The sequence below is a fragment of the Theropithecus gelada genome, chromosome 4 (genome assembly GCF_003255815.1).
Source record: "Theropithecus gelada isolate Dixy chromosome 4, Tgel_1.0, whole genome shotgun sequence".
Classification (NCBI taxonomy): domain Eukaryota; kingdom Metazoa; phylum Chordata; class Mammalia; order Primates; family Cercopithecidae; genus Theropithecus; species Theropithecus gelada.
Window position 1 is genome coordinate 29,447,912 of NC_037671.1, and position 12,047 is coordinate 29,459,958.

The following is a 12,047-nucleotide window of genomic DNA, read 5'->3' on the forward strand; positions in this document are numbered from 1 at the left end:
TTTTTTTTTTTTTTTTTTTTTTTGAGACGGAGTCTTGCTCTGTCACCCAGGCTGGAGTGCAGTGGCCGGATCTCAGCTCACTGCAAGCTCCTCCTCTCGGGTTCACGCCATTCTCCTGCCTCAGCCTCCCAAGTAGCTGGGACTACAGGCACCCGCCACCTCGCCCGGCTAGTTTTTTGTATTTTTTAGTAGGACGGGGTTTCACCGTGTTAGCCAGGATGGTCTCGATCTCCTGACCTCGTGATCCGCCCATCTTGGCCTCCCAAAGTGCTGGGATTACAGGCTTGAGCCACTGCGCCCAGCCTCTTTTTTTATTTTTTAGTGGAGGTGGGGTTTCACCACGGTCTCGATCTCCTGACTTTGTGATCAGCCCTCCTCGGCCTCCCAAAGTGCTGGGATTATAGGCATGAGCCACCGCGCCCAGCCTCTCCCTAGATTCTTGGTATCTTGCCTTCCCTGTCTGAGAAGCACCCTTCCTCTCCTGATCCCAACTCCAACACCCTCTGACAGATCCTCCCCCTTGTGCCAACAGCTCAGTTTGCTGTGGTTGGACCGCCTGGGCCCATCCTGGCCATGGTAGGTGAAGATGCTGATCTGCCCTGTCACCTATTCCCAACCATGAGCGCAGAGACCATGGAGCTGAGGTGGGTGAGTTCCAACCTAAGGCAGGTGGTGAACGTGTATGCAGATGGAAAGGAAGTGGAAGACAGGCAGAGTGCAGCGTATCGAGGGAGAACTTCGATTCTACGGGATGGCATCACTGCAGGGAAGGCTGCTCTCCGAATACACAACGTCACAGCCTCTGACAGTGGAAAGTACTTGTGTTATTTCCAAGATGGCGACTTCTATGAAAAAGCCCTGGTGGAGCTGAAGGTTGCAGGTGAGCCTCCAGGTTTTGTTCTGAGAACACTTCTCTGTAGGATCTAGAGCAGATGCAGAGTTCCTCTTCCAAAAGCACTGCAGACACTCCTGGCTGCTCACTAGCAATTGCCTGCACTGCCTTCCAACTTAGCTTGTCTGAGGCCTTTAAGAAAGACACAGGTTTTCCTTTAGGAAGAATTCCTGCTGTGCCCTACATGCTCAAGTAATGAAATCCCTTCTGCTGGCCACCAGAGAAATAAGCAAAGTGAGGGAGGAGGGATAGGAAGCATAAGAAATCATCTCTTCAGTGAGAGGTACACAGTCATTCGTGTATAGTTGTGTACCAGGTGGCTTCTGTGGCCCCACTAGGTACATGCTATTGTGGGCCCTAGAAGACTGGGCTTTTGGGACTGTATCTGCTGCCAATGTTCTCGAGCCAATGACCCTAGAATACACCTGTAGTCATGGGAGCTGTGTTTCTTACTTGTTGCATTGAGGAAGAACACACATCATGGGGAGCTGTGGCGGAGTCTCAGTGAGAAGCTGTTAGAGCTGACTTAGTATGTAATTTGGGCTTGTGTTAGGGGATTTTGGAGGAGGGTTTATAGACTTCAGCCTCTGCTCTGGATGAGATGTTGTCAGGAAGGTGTGCACAGGTTGATTCTATGAGTGAGAACCTTAATCAATCTTATCTAGGAAGAAGGAGACTAGGGTGAGACTGAAGCTGTAATTGATGAAGGGACAGCAATCCCTGATTGTCGATGGGGGATGTTTTGGTCATTGCTGTGGTTTGCACAGTGTTCATGTTTTTCTCTTTGCTCACACAGGATGTGGGGTGGTCTTGTTTTTCCCATGATCCATCATAGTCACAAAGTGCCATCATCTGATGCTGGTGTTCTGTGAAATCCCTTTTGTTCAACAGGAGGACACTGAATCCTGTTGTTGCTTCCAGATGAGGGGGCTGCCCTTTTCTTTCTCAGTGCAATTCTTTTCCCTGTGGCTTCTGTTTAAGGGTTTGGTCAGTAGGGATCTGTAGCAGATGCAGAAGGGAGGGAGAGAAAATAGAGGTCTGGGTGCTTATTCCCTGGCTTCCTTCCTGCAAGGTACCCTCGGCCTGACTGCATTGCCTTGCTGAAGGTCACTGTCCCTCTCAAGAAAGTCCTCAATGCATAAATATCTTCTTTTATGTCTTCAAAACAGCTCCTTCTCCTCCTCCCTCTGGTAACTGGAGTGGGTGGGAATAGCCCCACTGTCACTGACCCTGGGATACTGCACTCATTCATGTAGCTTTCTCCTCACCAGGACCACACTTTTGTAAGCAGCTCTGAAATGAAATTCTTCTTGAATTATGGAATGTGAGCGTGCCCTGATTCCTTTTGAGACCCTCCATGACACAGGAGCTCTCAAGAATTTAGGCTGATTCATCCTTCCACAGCACTGGGTTCTGATCTTCACATTGACGTAAAGGGTTATGAGGATGGAGGGATCCATCTGGAGTGCAGGTCCACTGGCTGGTACCCACAACCCCAAATACAGTGGAGCAACGACAAGGGAGAGAACATCCTGGCTGTGGAAGCACCTGTGTTTGCAGATGGAGTGGGCCTGTATGCAGTAGCAGCATCCGTGATCCTGAGAGGCAGCTCTGGGGAGGGTGTTTCCTGTACCATCAGAAGTTCCCTCCTCGGCCTGGAAAAGACCGCCAGCATTTCCATCGCAGGTCAGTACCTGCTTGCCTCAGATCTTCTGAACTGAGCTGTGGCAGTTGAATGAAGGGGGAGGTGTTAGTGTCTGCAGTCAACCTGGGTCTCTGCACTGAATATAAGGCCCAAAACACAGACTTGGAGACTCCTCCTTGCACCAGGGGAGCTTCTCTCCTCCATAAAGCTGTTCATGACACAAACATTTACTGAACATTTTCTGTCTGCCAGAAAATGTGACAGGCAATGGGAATTGGGGAATAATTGTTAAGATAAGCTGCTTACGTAAAGTCAAATGACGGAAAGGGAAAACATGTATGTATGTGTGTGTGTGTATATATATATGTGTGTGTGTGTGTGTGTGTGTGTGTGTGTGTATTTACAAACCCATATCATAGAGAAAGGGCTAATCTCCTTGAGACAGAAGATTTTAAAAGCTGAGTAAAACATTTTAACAAAGGTCATACATTGTTTAATTTACAGAAAAGGAAATAACCCACAAATGAGTGCTCATTCTCACTCATTAGAGAAACATACTGAATCATTTTTCACTTATGGTATTGGCAAAAATCAAAACAAACATCTGTTGGTTGATAACACATGGTTATGGCAGGAATGTAGGAAGACTGTGACTCCTAGGCATATGCAGGGATGACTTGTATTTTTGGTGTGCATTAGCACAACCTCTGTTGGGGACTACATAACAATATCCAAACTACATCTTTAGTAATCCAAAGTTCTGCTTCTGGGAATTGATTTGGTAGATAAACTTGCATTTGTGTGAGTTGATCCAGGTAAAAAGTTATTTTTTATAGCACTGATTATGACTGCACAAGGTTGGAAACTATGCAAATGTTCACTGCTGGGGAACTTGCATGCAATGGATACCACTCAAGTGTGAAAGAAAAAAGAGAGAATTCTCTCTATACTGAAGAAGAAAAAGCTCCAAGATTAACTTTGCACAGAAAGAGCAAAATGCAGAGTGGTGTGTACGGAATGCTATCTTTAGTGCAAATGAGAGGAAAAACAAGCATATATTTTTATTTACATTTTTAAGTTAACAAGCAGTGTCATAACACCCACTAGGTGTCAGGCACTTTATAAGTTTTAATTTAATCCTTCTCACTTCAGGACAAGGGCAGTAGGAACAGAGAGGTTAAGTAATTAGTCTAAAGTCACACTGCAAGTCACCTAAAGGAGCCAGCATTGACACCCAGGGCCTCCAGCTCCAAAGTTCCTGTTCTTAAGCATCATATTAAGTAGACTAATTTGAAGTCAAAAAAGGGAGGGTGGGAGGGAGGACTGGGTGGATGGGAGACTTGTGTGACTTTTTATACATGTATTTTTGAACCATGTGCATGTGTTACCTATTAAAAAGTTGAATTAGAAAAAAAAGTGTATGATATTCTCTAGTCACTCACTTTCCACATGAGAGGCAGACATCTCAAGAGATGGAATAGTAGCAGCCTCTAGTGGGGGTTTATCAAAGTCTTACCCACTGTCCTCTGAGATTTTAGGATGAGAAAGATTATTTAACCTTGTGAGATGGATTCCGTGCCCTGTGACCTGGGGTGATCAGCTAACACCTGGGGCGCTGCAGTCTGGGGAGGCTGAGTGCACAGGCCCCCATGGCCCATAGCCCTTCCCTTCACAGGCCCCTTCTTCAGGAGCGCCCAGAGCTGGATCGCTGCCCTGGCAGGGACCCTGCCTGTCTTGCTGCTGCTTCTTGGGGGAGCCGGTTACTTCCTGTGGCGACAGCAGGAGGAAAAAAAGACTCTGTTCAGAAAGAAAAAGAGAGAGCAAGAGTTGAGAGAACTGGCATGGAGCACAGTGAAGCAAGAAAAAAGCACAAGAGGTAGGTGACCCCGGAGTTTACCTGAGCCCCTGGCTTACAGGCCAAAGCCCAAAGACCTCATACCCATCCCCACCCCAGAGCTGGGTTGTTTTTAAGGTTTATTTTTTAGAGAACTCCCTCACCTGTAACAGTTCATTATTTTTTCTGCTTATTTTCCAGAGAAGCTCCTGGAGGAACTCAGTAAGTTCCCGTTCCCCCAGAGACCCAGACATGTCTTCCTGTCCCTGCTTTATGAGCCTTGATGCATCTTCCCTGTTCCTTCCATTGCAGGATGGAGAAGTATGCAGTACACGGTTTGTAAGTGACTGACATTTTCTCTGAATTTGAATCTTTAACTGTCTGTGCTTGAATAGTTTCCACTCTTAACTTTTTCCCCAACGTTAGGAAGTGGTCTTAGATCTCTTTGACTAAGGAAAGAAAATAAATGTGCCAATTCCTAGTCATTGCCAAAAAAAAAAAAAAGGAAAGAAAGGAAAAAAGAAAAAGAATGTGACTCATTGGAATAACACCCAGGAGAAGTGTCTCTTTTTCGCTCTCTTTCTCTCTCTCAACTGCTCTCCAAGAAAAGATGCCTTCAATTTATCTCTACCAGGGGCCACAGACTCTATAGCCCTGCAAAGCACTGAGGAATATCCAGGGGCACACTTGTAAAGGAAGGGGGAAGAGGTGGATCAAGTGCATTCTCTATGGTAGGAACTTCACTCGTCATTTTACATAATCTATAGGCTCCAGAGAAGACAAAGAAGAACAAAAGATAACAAAGAACAAGAAAATCAGAAAAGAGAGAGGGAGAAAATTGTGTCTAATAAACAAGAGTGTCTTGAATGGTTTCTCAGTTGGTACCAATTTATTCTAACTGGCTTCAAAAACTAGTTCCTGAAATTGCTCATTAAATTTCCCAAATTCTTTTCAGGGTAAGGTAGGAAATTACAGATTTAAATAGAAGGATCTTGCATACACACACACACACACACACACACACATATATATATATGCATATAGACATGGTGACACCTATGCCTAGGTATAGCAGTATAGATACATTCCAAATATATCAGCTGAACACCATCAGGAAGGAACTCTCACAGTGTCTGCCATGTTACTAGCATTGACTGATGTTCCTGGATTTGATATTAAGAACGACACCATAGAAAGAATTGAACCTGCAGAGGAGGAAGATACAGGTGGTTAAAAAAAAAAGAAAGAAAGAAAGAAAAAAGAAAAGAAAAAGATTAGATTAATGTAAAGTCAAGGGAATAGGGCCAAATCAAACATGGCAAGCTAAGGTGACATCTTTACCTTTCTTTCATTGTAGTGGGAGAGAGACCTTCAGCCTATAATGGTGAGTGAGCCTGATGCTCTCTGAGTTTGCTGGGACACGTGCCATGAACATTTCAACCTTTTCTCTGCTGTGACCCACTGATGTTCTCATTTGCATGAATCAGATTTAACCAAAAGACTCAATTTCTCTATGGTGGGGGGTTGATTTCTGCTTTTCTGGAGAATCTGAGAGACTCCTGACCCTACACACCCCCTTGCAAAGCCTGGCCATGCAGCCTGTACCCATCATGACAGAGGGAACAGAGCCCACCATTTTTTAGAAAGTGCCATCTCTGATCCATCAGAGTTGTAGAGAAGGGAGGCTGGACCCTGGAAGAGATTCACAAGAAAAGGAGAGAAAACATGTAGTGAGGAGAGAATGCAGTGGGGAAAGTACAAGAATACTGACCTTTTCCTTATCTGTGTCTCCTTCCTTTCAGAATGGAAAAAGGCCCTCTTCAAGCCAGGTGAGTAAATCACTGTATGTTCCCTGGACCACCAACCTGAGGGACTATATTCCTTTTCCTGTTTACTTCTCCAACTGTTGTGATTTGGGGAAGAAAAGCTCCCATGACTAGGAATTTGGGGTAGGCAACAATAAATTCCAATCTGAAAAGTGGACCCATCTCCAAGACCCTTCCCACTGAGAGCCCAGGGAACCAGGGTGATTAGATCTCTTGGGATTCCTCAGACCTTCCTGGGAAGGAAGACACAGAAAGGGTGGAGCTGAGGGGAAAGAGGCACACACTGAGTGATACTGCAGGGAGAGTGAGGATGGAAATGCCAAGGAGAGGAGGCAATGGCTGCCCAAAGAACTTAGTCCTTCCCAGACTTCTCATGCCACCTACTGCCAGTGCCTCCTCAAAAAACGTAATGCTTCTGAGCTTTGGCCTCCATATTTTTAGGTGATGATTTCAATCTGTGTTTGTGGGGGTTGAGGTGAAGACTGAAGGAATAATACATATCCATTGGTCAAAAACCTAGTAAGAAGGAGATGATAAATTCAAACTGGGTGGCTGAAGAAGGTTTGCGGAAAGGAGGGTTAAGGGAAAGCAACAAGGAAAAGTGCAGTACCCCCATGGTTCCCAACAGTGGGGAGCTGTCTCCACCCCTAGCCTGGGAGGGGTAGGGAGGGGAGGCAGTTACTGGAACCCAGAGAAAGAGGTAGCTCAAAGACAGGGCTTCCTGAGAACAGTCATCAGGCCTTGTTAGAGCCACACCAGCTGCTGCAGGCAGAGAGGAAGCAGGAAAATAAACGGTGTGTCTCTCATTTCTTTCTCCTTCCAATCTTCTATCAGGGCCTCCCATTGGCCAAACCCAACAGCAAACCAGAGGACAAGGGAGCCCAGTGGCACTGTCCTTAGAGGGCAGATTCCTGGGGCCCAAAAGAGTGTGGAGAAAGTTAAAGGGTGGAGAGTGAATCTAGGTCATATAAGGCCCCACATAGAGCCCAGCACAGAGACAGCCTTGCAGCTATTAGAACATCAGGAACTTCCTTCGTGCCCTGCCGTGGGCTGAATAAATAACATGATTCCCCTATACTATGCTAGAGATTCGTATTTTTATCCCCATTTTTCAGGTGAGGGAATGCCTTAGACGAGGCTCCACCTTGTTAAATAAATTGGATGTATGGGAAAAGAGACTGCAGAGAAGGGGTACACATTTAGCTCATGAGTGGTCAAATGAAGGTTGAAAATTGACCTCTGATCATAAAGCATTAGTGGGCAGAGTCAATGTGGGGAGGAAAACAAGAAAAACATAGAAAGAGGATGCTTGCTGCTTCCTGAGGCAGCATCAGGGTGTTGGGTTAGGCAGATGCTGAGGCAACTCTCATTTCACCCTCCTCTTCCCCTCTGGATACAAGATACCTGGGGCTTTCTCTCCTGGCATCAATGAGAGAGTCACATTTAGGGAAGGCTAGGGACGCCGGGCTCTGGACTCAGGTCTCCTCAGCACAGCCCAGGTCTTGTATGCTGAGGCTCTGAAATCCAGGAAAAATGGTTGACCCCATGGACACTTCCTCAAATTCTCTACAGCGGATGTGATTCTGGATCCCAAAACAGCAAACCCCATCCTCCTTGTTTCTGAGGACCAGAGGAGTGTGCAGCGTGCCAAGGAGCCCCAGGATCTGCCAGACAACCCTGAGAGATTTGATTGGCATTATTGTGTTCTCGGCTGTGAGAGCTTCATGTCAGGGAGACATTACTGGGAGGTGGAGGTAGGGGACAGGAAAGAGTGGCATATAGGGGTGTGTAGTAAGAATGTGCAGAGAAAAGGTTGGGTCAAAATGACACCTGAGAACGGATTCTGGACTATGGGGCTGACTGATGGGAATAAGTATCGGACTCTAACTGAGCCCAGAACCAACCTGGAACTTCCTGAATCCCCTAGGAAAGTGGGGGTCTTCCTGGACTATGAGACTGGAGATATCTCATTCTACAATGCTGTGGATGGATCGCATATTCATACTTTCCTGGACGTCTCCTTCTCTGAGCCTCTATATCCTGTTTTCAGAATTTTGACTTTGGAGCCCACTGCCCTGACCATTTGTCCAGCGCCAAAAGAAGAAGAGAGTTCCTCCAATTCTGACCGAGTGGTGATCATTAGGTGTCTCCCTAGAGACACCAGTGATCCTGGGCTTAGCTAGGGAAAGTGGGGAGCCTCAGGCTGAAGTAACTTGTCTCTGCTTCTCCCTGCCCAGCTTAGAGCTGAGGGCCTCCCCCTCTACAGCAACCAATCACAACCATAAGCTACAGGCACACACTGAAGCACTTTACTGATACTCGTTCAATTATTCATATGCCAGTTGTTTGAGTTTAGTACCACTTTATTGTCCTCTTAGACAGATAAGGAAACTGGGGTGCAGAAAAGTGAATTCACTTTACAAAGTAGACATGACTACTTAATAACAGAGCTGGGATCTAAACAGCAGTAACTAACATTAATGGAGAACTTAAAAATGTTCTGAGTGCTGTGTTATGAGCTTTGGTGGATGTCACTCCTTTAATCCTCACAACACCCTGTCAGGTAGTCTCATTTTGCAAGTATGGAAGCTGAGGCAAGGCAACATTAAGTAACTTACATAACTCATGCAGTAATTTGTGCAGCTGAGAGATGATCAGCTTCAGTCCCTGGCCATTTGCCCATTCTTTTCCACCCGGATTCTTCGCTGATAGGAAGAACCCACCTTCGCTGATAGGAAGAACCCACCTGTAGCCCTGAGGTTCTTTTCCCAGGACAGCTCCAGGGTAAGGATCATTGTAGGTGGTTGTGGAGTTGACATTCCTGTTGACTCCTTCCCAGCTGATTATCAGAGCCTTAGACCCAGCACTCCTTGGATTAGCTCTGCAGAGTGTCTTGGTTGAGATAATAACTTCACCGTATCCACATGACACGTGATTTGGAAAGAGACTAGAGGCCACACTTGATAAATCTTGGGGAACAGATGTGTGCCCACCCAACAAATGTGATAAGTGATCGACCAGCCAGAGCCAGCCTTCCTACAGTCAAGGTTTCCAGGCAGAGAAAATACCGTAAAGCTTCTCTGGGGAAATTTGGATGAAGGAACCTAGAAGAACTACAGGGATTTTTTTTTTTTTTTTTTTTTTTAAGACGGAGTCTTATTCTGTTGCCAGACTGGAGTGCAGTGATGCGATCTCGGCTCCCTGCAGCCTCCACCTCCCGGGTTCAAACAATTCTTCTGCCTCAGCCTCCCGAGTAGCTGGGACTACAGGTGCATGCCACCACGCCCAACTAATTTTTGTACTTTTAGTAGAGATGAAGTTCACTATGTTGGCCAGGATGGTCTCGATCTCTTGATGTCATGATCTGCCTGCCTCCCAAAGTGCTGGGATTACAGGCTTGAGCCACAGGGTGCCCGGCCTACAGGGATATTTTTAATCCTCTTATGGACTCTGTCTCCAGGAAAGGGGTCTATCCATCCCTGCTCACTGGTGGATGTTAAACCAATATTCCTTTCAACTGCAGCCTGCTAGGGAAAACTACTTCTCATTAACATTATTATTATTGCTCACCACTGCATCCCCTCTACCTGGCATGTGCTTGTCGAGTTCTAGTTGTTCAATAAATTTGTTAATAAGGCTTACTCTTCAACTTGGCTTTTTCTAGACTCTAATAAGTCTACTAGCACAGCAGAATAGTCCACACACCCACTGTACTCCCCACAGTTTTAGTTTACCTCATTGTAGTGTTTTCACAAAACCTTTATTGTATGTGTTTTCTACTGCTGCTATGATGAATTAGCACAAATTCTTAGACTTAAAGCAACACAAATTTTTGGTTCTCAGTTCTATAGGTCAAAAGTCCAACAGGGATCTCCCCAGCCAAAATCAATGTGTCTGCATGCTGGATTCTTTTGTGGAGACTCTGGAGAACAATATGTTTTCTTGTTTATTCAAATTGCTGGCAGAATTCAATTCTTTGCAATTACAAGACAGAGGTCCCAGTTGCTTACTGATTTACAGCTGAAGTCTCCTCCCATCTCTAGAGGCTTCTGTTTTTCAGCTCACAGCTCCCTTCTTCAATCTTCAAAGCAGCAATTATGCATTGAGGACTTTCAATCTTTGAAGTTTTTCTGGTTCTTTTTCCATTGCATCTCTCTGATTCTTCTGCCTTCTACTTTGTAGAGCTCTTGTGATTCAATTAAGACCACCCACATAATTTAGAATAATCACTAAATTTTAAAGTCCATAACCTTAATTCTATAAGGTACATTATGCCATGTTATATATCATTGTCACATGTTTCACAGTAAACATCACTAGGTGTGTATGGAGGGAGGAGCACTATTGAAGCTACCACTTATTTGGGAAATCATTGCAGGAAACACAAGGGAAGAAATAGTGAATCACAGAAGGGGAAAAGCCAGTTGTGGGAGAAATGGCATAAAGAGTTCATTAATGAGTTACCATATAGACAACTCGGCTTATCCCACCCGAGAACTGTAAGAAACTATATGAAATTGTGGGATATACATCAGAATCTTCCTAAAGCCTGGGGACCCTTGTACATTTATCAACACCTCCCATCTTCTTTTGCTTAAATTGGTTGAAAGTTGCCCCTGGGAATGTTAGTTCTGCTGTAGTTCAAGGTTGGGTTGTGCATCTGCAAAAAAAAAAAAAAAAAAAAAAAAAAAAAGCAAATACACTGGTGTTAGAGAAAGCAGAGGAGAAACACAGATAACGGAGGCCGGATGTTGTTATCCTTGAAGGAAACTGTGTTCCTCCACTATTGCACTATTGGCAAATTGTAATAGGCCAAAAGAATATGGGACGGGACATCAACAGTATCTGTTCTAAGGGCTCCGCCTCTGAGAATATAGTGAATGCCTTTCAAGATTCCACTGCCCTCCTTGCACCACATTCATTTAGCATTAGTGACCTCTTGTCTTCCAATACATGTCCGTATAGCATGGCCCTGCAGCCTCACCACATGGACTGGGTCTGGGATGGACACCCGACCCAGGCTAGGCCAGGGTACCTTCAAGTGACATGTGACTAGCTGCACCTGTAGCAGGAGTGCATGGGAGTTGTGGGAAGAACTCTTCCACTCACATTATGATCCAAAAGTGGAAAAGAAGGTGAACTGCGGAAACAGAAGACTAAAGCACATGTGCAGAGAGGAAGCTTCAAGATGGAAGGAGTTTGGGCAATTTTCTCATCTTTTTTTCCCTTAGGGTCCCATTATCATTCTAGTATGTTCTGGGAAATTTGTTCTCTTCAGATAAGGTATATGTATTGGCTAATATTGTTTTAGTCTGGAAAATTAGCAACTTACACAACCATGGCACTATGCTCATTGATTCAGTAATGCAGGAATCTGGAATTTGAAAGGGGCACAGGGCCGGGCGCGGTGGCTCAAGCCTGTAATCCCAGCACTTTGGGAGGCCGAGACGGGTGGATCACGAGGTCAGAAGATCGAGACCATCCTGGCGAAGACGGTGAAACCCCGTCTCTACTAAAAAATACAAAAAACTAGCCGGGCGAGATGGCGGGCGCCTGTAGTCCCAGTTATTTGGGAGGCTGAGGCAGGAGAATGGCGTAAACCCGGGAGGCGGAGCTTGCAGTGAGCTGAGATCCGGCCACTGCACTCCAGCCCAGGCGACAGAGCGAGACTCCGTCTCAAAAAAAAAAAAAAAAAAAAAAAGAAAGGGGCACAGTAGGAATGGTTTTTCTCTTCAACAAAAAGTCTGGGCCTCCCCTGGAAGGACTCCATAGCTAGAGGTGACTCAAAAGAAGAGACTTGCCCAAATTGCTGTCAAAACTTGAAACTCATTTGCAAATCAAAATAAATGT

At 45.5% G+C, this 12,047-nt stretch overlaps 1 protein-coding gene across 2 annotated transcripts in view; it reads left to right on the top strand.

Moving 5' to 3' along the window:
* The window catches only part of BTN3A1 (butyrophilin subfamily 3 member A1), a 13,997-nt gene extending 4,161 nt beyond the window's left edge, over window positions 1-9,836 (top strand). The window contains exons 3-10 of one of the 2 annotated variants that reach the window (XM_025383283.1): window positions 533-880; window positions 2,297-2,578; window positions 4,213-4,413; window positions 4,573-4,593; window positions 4,684-4,706; window positions 5,729-5,755; window positions 6,174-6,200; window positions 7,770-9,836. In XM_025383283.1, the coding sequence (XP_025239068.1) occupies window positions 533-880; window positions 2,297-2,578; window positions 4,213-4,413; window positions 4,573-4,593; window positions 4,684-4,706; window positions 5,729-5,755; window positions 6,174-6,200; window positions 7,770-7,778 (938 nt within the window). In that variant the 3' untranslated portion in view covers window positions 7,779-9,836. Of the gene's footprint in view, window positions 1-532; window positions 881-2,296; window positions 2,579-4,212; window positions 4,414-4,572; window positions 4,594-4,683; window positions 4,711-5,728; window positions 5,756-6,173; window positions 6,201-7,769 lie in introns of both variants that reach the window. The other variant, XM_025383282.1, reaches the window with a different exon arrangement.
* The last annotated feature ends 2,211 nt before the right edge of the window (window positions 9,837-12,047 follow it).